The sequence below is a fragment of the Nicotiana tomentosiformis genome, chromosome 2 (genome assembly GCF_000390325.3).
Source record: "Nicotiana tomentosiformis chromosome 2, ASM39032v3, whole genome shotgun sequence".
NCBI lineage: Eukaryota > Viridiplantae > Streptophyta > Magnoliopsida > Solanales > Solanaceae > Nicotiana > Nicotiana tomentosiformis.
In genome coordinates this window covers 31,813,034-31,823,566 of record NC_090813.1, presented here as the reverse complement: position 1 = coordinate 31,823,566, position 10,533 = coordinate 31,813,034, and the positions used below count along the sequence as shown (strand labels likewise).

At 32.1% G+C, this 10,533-nt stretch overlaps 1 protein-coding gene across 1 annotated transcript; it reads right to left on the bottom strand.

The window, feature by feature from the left end:
* Nucleotides 1-5,296: 5,296 nt before the first annotated feature.
* Nucleotides 5,297-10,293, bottom strand: LOC104105600 (auxin transporter-like protein 4). Its single transcript, XM_009613946.4, has 8 exons — nt 9,803-10,293; nt 9,423-9,638; nt 8,809-8,994; nt 8,487-8,599; nt 7,778-7,961; nt 7,553-7,650; nt 6,580-7,045; nt 5,297-5,797 (listed from the first exon to the last, which is right to left on the bottom strand). Exons 2-8 carry the CDS (start codon nt 9,594-9,596, stop codon nt 5,555-5,557), a joined length of 1,464 nt encoding a protein of 487 aa, XP_009612241.1. The 5' UTR covers nt 9,597-9,638; nt 9,803-10,293; the 3' UTR covers nt 5,297-5,554.
* Nucleotides 10,294-10,533: the final 240 nt, after the last annotated feature.

Genomic DNA, 10,533 nt, shown 5'->3' with positions numbered 1-10,533 from the left:
AACATATGTTTAGTAAAAATTTAAAAAATTAATAAACATATGATCTATTAAACTATTTTTACTGGAGAATTTTCTTAGTAACACATAATAGTTATTTTTTTGTCGCCTCACAATAAGTTTTCCTTGATGTACACTTTCAAGGCTAACCGAATTTAATAATTAAATATAAAAATTAATATGATACCTAAATTATGTTCTATTTAATTTTAAATTATCGAAATACCATTTCAAATTCGAAAAAGATATACAAATTTAATAGATCTTGACATATGAATATGGAAGAACAATGAGATTGACGCATTTCAATGACACTTGATAAGAAAGTGATCATACAACATATTATTTCAAGTTAATAAAAATGGAGCACTTCATATTCTATTAAATAGTACATCTCATAAGAGAATCCCAAATATTTCTAGATATTTTTTTAAAAATATTTTTATATAAAGTCTTAAAATTATATATAAAAATTATATATTTATATGTCGGTTTGGTTGGTTCTTTTTACTCAATACCAAACCTAATCGGATTTTTTAATTGGTTTGGTTTGACTTTTCGGTTTGGTGTGGTTTTCCTGTTCGATTTGTACACCCCTACTTAAGAGCAACAAACTACTACATTCATTTTATAGATGGATATGGATAAAATGCAATAAATAAAACTCCTTAAAACTTCAAATTTTGTTGTTTATTTACAACCTTTGTACAATAATAATAACTATGTCTCAATCTCAAATAATTTTTTTGTATTACTTTGCTTGTACTAAAGTGGATTTAAGTAGAGGAATTTACATAGAATACAACATATTTAAGACTTATTTAAATAACTTGCAACTACTTCTCGAAAATTACATATAATACAACTTATTTTAAAATCTCACCTTTTAAATTAAATTATACATAACTTTTCATCCCTAATATCTCTCTTAAAACTCATTATTGAACCTAAAAATAGGGATTATACCAATTAAAGCATATCACTACATTGAATTTAAAATTATCATATTTTCTCTCTAATCAAATAATATCTCACCACCAGTCACTCCCACATCAAATTCTGAAACTACTTCTATTTAGAAACGGTGATGGAATTGAATTGGAACCATTCTTATCACCCTAACTTGTTTTCTCCCCACAATATTATAAATTATATCTCGGATATTGTATAATACTTATTTATGTATATACACTTTACTATAAATTAAAGGTAGACTATATTAAAATTATTCTATGCATTTTTGTAAAGTATTAATTAATATTTGTATACTCCCTCCGTTCCAATTTATGTGAACCTGTTTGACTGGGCACGGAGTTTAAGAAAAAATAAAGACTTTTAGAATTTGTGATCCTAAAGAAGTCAAAAAGGGGCCCAGAGTATTTGTGTGGTTATAAAAGCTTCTCATTAAGAGTAGAATTGTAAGTTTAAGCAAAATTATTTCTAAATTTAGAAAGGGGTCATTTTTTTGGAACAGACCAAAAAGGAAATAGGTTCACATAAACTGAAACGGATGGAGTATTATATAGTTATATATAATATATATATTATATATACTGTATATATACCAATCCAAATTTATTGATGGACTCCCAACATTTTTTGCTGAAAGAGTTAGAAAAAATCTTCGTGGAACATCAATGAGTATAGATTATAATAGCTATATACCTATGGAAAGCTCATTAGTGTATGCACACAAGAAGGCTTAGCTCTATGTAAAGAGATTAAGTTAAGCGAGGAAATTAAGAAATATCGTCTTAATGAAAGATAACAGTTAGGAGAATTCTGTGAACAATTTGCCATAGATATTCCTAAGAATAAAAAGTCTCATAGACATAAGAAAGATCAAGAAAAACCTTATAGGTATAAAAAGAAGAATAAATGATCTTCTGATAAGAGATCTGAACGGAAAGATAAGAGAAAAGGCTTATAAGCATAGAAAGGATTTTATAAAATCCAACAAGCCTAATGCATGTTATAAATGTGGCAGAGTAGGCCATTATGCTAGAGATTGTAAAGTCAAGAATAAGATTAAGAACCCTGTGTATTATATATATATATATAAAGGTAGACTATATTAAAATTGTTCTATGCATTTTTGCAAAGTGTTAATTAATATTTGTATATTGTATAGTTATATATAATATATGTATTATATATACTGTATATTGGTATGAGATAGTGTTATAATGATAACCGAATGTATTTATAGTAATAATCAATGATTAATAAATTAAAGAATTTTAGGAGCTAATTATGGGATAAGTTGCAAATTAGAATTCCCCTTTATTAGAAAATCTACCTTTTTTAGCGTATATATTTTAACATTTGTTGTAGAATATGTTATTTTATTACTAGTTGTAGATTATGAAATATTTTTAAAATCCATAGGTAATTATGAAAATCTCCCATTCGACCAAAGGCCTCACTTATGCAATCTTTGTACCCCATTATTCACGTGTCACTCCACCAACTATTAGATATTAATAGAAAAAAAATGGAAAAACAAAAAGATTGGCTGCAAGATGGAGGATGACTCAAGGTTTATGGCCAAGTTTTTTTTTGGGCCAAAAGTACTTTTAGCCAAAAATTGAAGTGTTTGGCCAAGCTTTTAGATGAAAAAAAATGATTTTGAGGAGAAGCAGATGCAATTTTTGAGAAGCAGAAAAAAATAGCTTCTCTTCAAAAGTACTTTTCTGAGAAGCACTTTTGACAAAAATACACTTAGAAACAATTTTCAAAAGTTTGGCCAAACACTAATTATTGCTCAAAAGTGCTTTTCAAATTAATTAGCCAAACACAAACTCTTTCTCACCAAAAGCACTTTTTTGAAAAGTACTTCAGAGAAAAACACTTCTCAAAATACGCTGATTTTAGAAGTTTGGCCAAACAGACTATTAGTTAGACGAGAAAAAGCTTAGTTGAGTTGGTCAATAACTTTTTAAGTTTTCAATAAATATTGCTAATAACATTATTATCCTGTAACAATCAAGGTTATTGGAGGGAAATTTTTTATACATTGTAGTTTCTTTGTTAATTTGTAAAGGCTCTATCCAATTAATTTTGATTATTTAGAAAAGAATTTTACGAAATAGGACCTCTAATAAGGAGAATGTTCATGGTTTCATTATGATTTTTGTCGGGTGAAGTACTCAAATAGCTCTCAAAGTAGATGATTTTGAATTTTTAGCTTCGCTTGCCCAAGAGGCAAAACTTCAAGTTTAATAAGTATACACTTATGATTTTTTGAACTTGAAGTTCCACCTACGGCAAGCGGAGGTCAAAAGGACCATTCCAAAAAGTGTCATATTTCTACACAATTTTATTTTGTCGATGTTAGGGTGCATAATAGAAGCCCAACCTAGAAAAGGTACTGTCCACTGAGTGATTCAACATGGAAAGTCCAATGTAATGCATTATTTTGTTGGGCTTTAGAAGAAGTGGGAAATGGTAAAACATTTAGGCCGTAGATAATTATTGAGATTTGGATCTGATAAGTTTCAACAGTTGCCAACTACATACAGATAGGCCCATTAAATTGATGATATTTAGTAGTACTATTTTTGATATAAAATGGATCTCATTATTTGGCAGTTTACTTGATAAGGGGCAAAAAATTTGGGAATCAAACACGAATATTGTTTCATTATATAAGATTTGAAGTCAGCAAATGAGACGTACCACGAGTCCACGACATCAATTACTATTTGTGACAACGGGTGTGGCTTCTGCTATCAAAAGGCAACATTTGCTGCTCTAATAATGTGTGAATTATCAGTCAAACACACCTAGACTATTTTATTAAGTAATAGTACTTGTTACCTTCTAACAATAGTAATAGTACTTGTTACCATGTAAGTTTGTCAATTATGTTCAAAAAATGGAAGAAATTACCTAATATTTTTTTATCTTTATTGAAATTTTGGTCTATACCAGGTCACACCTTTAAGTGCTGTAATATCTGATTTCTTTTACTAGTTATTCATAAAATAGTAATTTAAAAAATAATCCCTCCACCGACCACAGCAACCCCAATTAGGCTCCTCGAGGAGGCAAGCAAGTATTAACATCTTTTTTCCTTTTGAACGTAAAGTGATAGAGGAGTAAAGAAAATTAGTGTCTATCCTGTGAACAAAAAAGATTACTCTTTACTTAAAAAGCTATTGATAAAGTTATCTTTGGTCATAATTTGGCTGATCCACAAGGATATTCAGCCCCTTTCTGCGTGTTGATCAGTGGACTAAAACTTAAATTAAACTTATCATAAGGCGGATCAAACTAAATCAAGAATGTTGCGTAAATTTACATACATTATTATTGTGAATATATGATATTAAAAATATTATATTGACATATAATTCGGGCAGAACATGTAGGTGCATGCACTAGTTTATGCATATGCTTTGAAACACATCAAACTCTTTGAGGCTTTTCAATGTTTACTCATTTTTTCCTAATCTTCATATCTCATGACTTCAGGAAAGTTGTTTTCAAGAATGCACGTCGTGATTAGTGGTGCAAGCAGAATTTTCACCAAAAAAACTTAAAAAATAAAAAATAAATATGCAAAGAAACTAAGGAAATTCAACATCTAATATAATACATAAAAAAATAACCTTATATATACAATGTAATTTTCGACGAAAGGAATATACGTCTGAACACCCTTCCGCTCAGCTAGCACCGTCCCTGATTATGATAATTGGTGAATCACCAACCTTTTCAAATCACGTCAATTGTTGCTTTTTGTTTAACCATCTGATATACGAAGTTCACTTATCCAACCAACTCATATATATATTCGTATCAGGTATGCTTAATTACTAACCGGTAAAACGCTCAAGATTAGAATATGAGACTTCTGATTAAGGACGAAGGAATCCTAACTATTCTACCATACGATGATGAGTAAACTCTTTCTGACTAAAACTCCAGAAAGAAGTTAAAATAAAACAGAGTGAAGAGCTAAGAGATGTTAATGCATGTTCAAGGTTCTCGTTAAACATGTGAGATGGAAGAAAGAGTGGCACGTGACAGAAACGTGCACCCCATGTGAAGAGGGGACTTTGGGTCCAAGGCCCATTTCTTTAAAGAGGAATCTCAGGTTAAAATGGTCATTTAAATGAAACAAACCCACATCTCATTAAATAAGTCTCATCCACCCATACTCATTTGGCCTTTTTTAAAACCAGAAAACATATATAATCAATATCTATATCAATCCAAATGTATGTCTTATTATACACTTTTATTGCTAAATATTATATAGGGGTAACAATTTATTAATCCACCAAAAGCGGAATAAAAGAACTGAAAACTAATATATATTGATTTAATTAGCCTATCATTTGATAGCAATTAATCGTAGTCAACACATTATCTTATCTAACATGGTAAGAAAAAATTGAAACATTAACACGTGAAAAGAAAAAGAAAATGAAAATTTAGAAACACAGCAGATGTGGGGTTACTATTTGCTATATAATACAAAAGTATTCGAAGAACAGCTTAACTGTTGACTTCTCCAGCCGATTGGCGTGGCGGATCTAAGTCAGCGTTCCTAGTGGTGTACGGTGGCGTTAGGTGGCGGATGTGGTGGTAGACTTGACGGAGGAACTGCAGGTTTGCATTGATAACACTTTGCAAAAAGGCCAAATGTATCAACTTGTTTGATGAAATTGGTCATGCTAGCCCATCCTCCAAATCCAAACCCAACGACTAAACACCAACCCACTACAAATATGTTAATGACGTACATTACAGTCCAGCTTGGCATGAAAGATGGTGGCTTCTCCGCCGCATTCTGCAACAACAACAATTACTACGTCTCAATCCCAAATATGTATTAAAAGTAAAAACTTAAATTCTTAATGCGAAGTGTTTTCAACTTGATTAACACAAAAAGTATGGCACAACTTTAATTTGGAGTATAGACAGGTTTGACAATGAGTCAAGTTAATTTCAAGTAGGGAGAAAATAAATTCTAATTTCATTAAGGAAAATTGTAAAATAGGTTAATTCAAGGAAACATAAGGGGTGGTCAACAGCTAGCCAGCTCATATCTCAAACATAATACAACAATGAGACTGTAGGCATGTAACTAAATGAAAATGACTTCCCTACATAATATTTACAAATCCAAGCCTTTATTGTACCATTGTTTCCATTCTGTCTTTCACTTAAATCATTCCACACCCCTCTTTCAACATTATTTAAAAAGAATTTTACAATTATGTTCACTGACTTAAAGGGCAGGCCCGGTATAGAAAGCATCTCGCATTCACGCAAGGTTCGGGGAATGGCTCACCCCTAAGGGTATGATGTAGACAACCTATACCCTAATGCAAGCAATAATGGCTGCTTAATCCCATGGGTCGAACCCGTGACCTACAGGTCACACGAAGATAATTGACATACAAAGAATATTTACAAATGTCAATGAATTTTAATTTGTTATAGTAGGTTATACGCCACATTTTTTCGGGTTACTAATTTCCACGTAATAGTGGACCTAAAAAGCAATACGAATATATTCACAGAGTATAAAGAGTGAAATTTTGGAAGGTATAGAAATAAATGCATTACCTGTCGAGCAGAAGCTGTTCTATAAGTGAGCATATGGGCAAGAGCTGGAATGATGTAGACTGTGAAACTAACCAAAAGAGCCCCAACTGCAGAGTTAATAGGGCCAAAAAATGGGAAAATAATAGCCAAAAACCATATAGGTATCACGACAGGCAACCTAACCAATGCCCTTAAGCATATACTTTTAGTGTCATGCATTCCTATCACCTTCTCCCACACAAAGTACAATGGAGTACAAGCAAATCCAAATGTGATAAACTGGTGAATTAACATCAAGATTACTGCAGCGTCGCGCCATCCGTCTTTGGGCAGAAGCGAAAATGCGTTACTGTGGTTTAAAAGTTGATCACCAAATGCCCAGTAGACAGCTGAAGCTGATGGAATGGTTAGGGTGAAAACGTAGAGTGTGGCTATTAAGTAAATGTATTTGAACTTCTGGGGTTTCCACATTGCATGCATAATTTCCCTAAAAATAGCAAAAAGAGAAATTGGATTAGTAAATTAATTATATTAGCCATGCTATAGTAAATGGCTATATTGGATACCAAAAGTCATAAGTACAGGATGTGGAATCTAATGATATGGCTCTAATTATTTAAAGAGATTATAAGTAAGTTTGAGAATATTGGCATTGGATTCTGCACTACAATTCTTATGAATTTAACTCATATAGATAAACAATGTAAAGTACATTTTGCCAGTATAATTTAATTTGTTGCGTTAAATTTTTAGATTACAAATTTCATTCGTTTTGAATAGTTATTTGTCATTATCTTTTAGGTGACATGACAGTGTAAAATTATTTTACACTATTATGTCACTTAAAGGTAATTAAATATAATTATCCATAAGCAGTATAACTAATGACCGAAAATAATGTAAGTAACATTCTACCGCAGATTAAATTACACTCATGATATAAAAATTCATTTACAAATATCGGGAAAAGAATGGATTGGGCATGAGAGCTTACACAGTAACAGCATGTCCGCCAAAGGTGTAAAGAATATTGGTGGCACCAGTGAAATACAGCACAAGCTTTGCTGGAGCAGAGTGTTGCACATTTTCAACCTATTGATAAAAATGAATTTCCATTTATAGAAACCGAAAAAACCAATTTTAAAATGTATAGTAATAAATGATGGATATTCTTAAAGAAATTATGTGAGAATATTAGTACTAAGGGAGTATTATTTACCTGGCCATGAACGACAGCAGCAATAGTTAAGTACCATGCTGTGTAAGTGGTCATCCCAAGGCCCAGGAATGACCAAATTCGGTAGTTATGGAAAGAAGGAATAAAAACTGTGGTGGCACAACAAGCTCCAAATATGTATGTCCATGTCCTCTTGTCTAAATGGTCATTGATGTAATATATATTACTGTCTCAAGAAAAATAAAATCCATCAAATTATCAATCAAGATCATGGTCTTAATTAGAGTTTAACTTCTATAGAGAGTTATAAAAATTGTTTTATATTATAAAGTTATTTAAAAATAGTGGGATTAGTAATTCGAAAGATAAGCCCGATAACTTGCTACAACAAATTAAAATAAGCTAATACTAATATAAAAATCTTTTAAAGGAGAGTCTTGAAGTAACGGTAAAATTATCTCCGTATGCATATAGGTCATGTGTTCGAACCCTGGATGTAGCCACTAGTACTACATTAGAGTAAGCTGTCTATACACTCCTAGGGGTGTGACCCTTCCCCGCACCCTGTATGAAGGTCGGATGATTTGTGCACTGAGTTGCCCTTTTACTAATATAAAAATCGTTTACGCTATCAGGTTGGATATATTTTTAAATATTGTTCCTTTTTTTGTGGGGAACGGGTTTTGGGGTGGGGGGTTTGGGGGGGGGGGGGGTAGATGAAGAATTTATGATGATGTTCATAGCTCCATACCTTGCGCAAGCAATAAGTTGAATGACAGATCCAAACAAAAGGAACGTACAGTTGAAGGCAAGTCCCACTGCTTTCCAGTAAGGACCCAATAGTCCATCTAGCACTTCAAACCACTGCCAATTTGAAGTACAAAAATCAGATAAATATGAATCTATCTGCAACTCATAAGATTCTGATACAAGTACTAGTAATTTTTTTTTTTTTTAAATAATGAGAATATTACAAGTTGAAATATGTGGTGGTGAGGTTGTAGTGATCAGAAGAGAAATATTCCATCTTATTAAAAAGAAAAAATAAAATAAAATAAAATAAAATGTCCTACCTGAATGACATGATTCTTGAAGCTAACACCTTCTTTTTCTTTTCTACTTCTGTACTCTATGTAAAGAACACTGATAAGGTATGCAGTCCAGCTCCCAACAATACCATAGAATACTTGTAGCACTATGCCTGATACCATACCAAGTTGAGAAAAAGAATATGGTAGTGTCAACAACACTTGAGCTACCTGTAAAAATTGAATCAAAAAAGAGTTTTAACTTCTATATAGTAGTTGCAGGTAATTATTGTGGAGTTAGTAATCTGAAAAATAAGATGATGAATCTTTATATCAGTTTATATTGTAGTGAGTGTAAAAAAAAATTATAGTGTCAATAGATCAGTATAAGTTAAAATATATTTACTTAAGAATAAAGATGATATTTTTAGAATTAAGGACAGCCCGGTGCACAAAAAACATAATGCATTCATGCAAGATGCGAGGAAGGCTGCACTTCAAGGGGTGTGATGCAGACAGTATACTTTAATGCAAGCATTAATGGCTGCTTCTACGGCTCGAACACGTGACTTATAGACAACTTTATGGTTGCTCAAAGGCTTCCTTCCATATTTTCAAAAATAAAAGAAAAAGAGGTTTAGTTAAATTTTACTACATACTTGATTAGAAGCACAACTGAACCAAGCATCCCAAACAGAACCACCATGCCAAAGGAGACTTTTGACACTGAAAATGGACTGATCTTCTTCTGATTTCTCAACTTCTCCATCTTGATGATCAGTTTCATTAAAGTTTGACACAATTGCTTCCTCTCCTTGCTTCTGAGAATACATTCTCTTCGATTGAAAATAAGACTTTGTCTAAATTCTGCAGATCTGCAAACAGAAAATGAGACAAAAATAGAACACATGCACCTCCCCAAAAATTACAACTTATTTCCCAAGAAACGAAAGCCAAGAATTCCCTAGATCCGAAAAAACCACCTCACGGAAAACTTTTAAAAAAATAGAAGCCCATTTTCCAACTTTCGTTAAAGTACCTTGTTTTGAGATGTCTCTTTGTTGAAACCAGATCTCTCTAGTAAAGGAAACAGATATATACTCCTCCTTAGCTTTAGCTAGCAAAGCTCTACAACTGAATTTACACTGAGAAACAGAGAAAAGGGTAGGAAGAAAACGACTAGTGAAGCAGAGTAAAGAAGAGATGAAAAAAATCCTAATATAAATGCTCCATTTCAAGAATTGACAGACAGAGAGATCACAGCTAAAGGAGTAGTAATAAGGGAAATTAATGCAGCTCAGAAATAATTGCTGTAACAAAAATCTCTGAGACCACAACCAATTCAAAATAAGCCAACTTAAATGCAATGGGATTAATATATGTAGTCTTTGCAGGTGCGTGGCCGAATCACAAAGGCGGCGAAAGGAACCTCAAAAACAGCAAAAGGATCTAAGAAATGACACAGTTTTTCTGTTGATGAAACTATTGAGTCCTATATTACAGACTAGAAAGCAGAAGGAACTTTTCACTAGTACTATTTACGTACACATACATACATATTTATAAACAACAGCCGGCTAGCTAATTAGCTAACTACTTGGCACTTGGCAGGCAGTAGCGCTTCGGATTTTCACTAAAAGAGATTCAAAAAATTATAAAAAAAATAAATACGCTAAAAAGATAAGAATGAGATTCAACATTTATTATATATACTTAAAAAGGATTTTAATCTTATATATACAATATGATTTTTCGACTAAGGATTCAGTT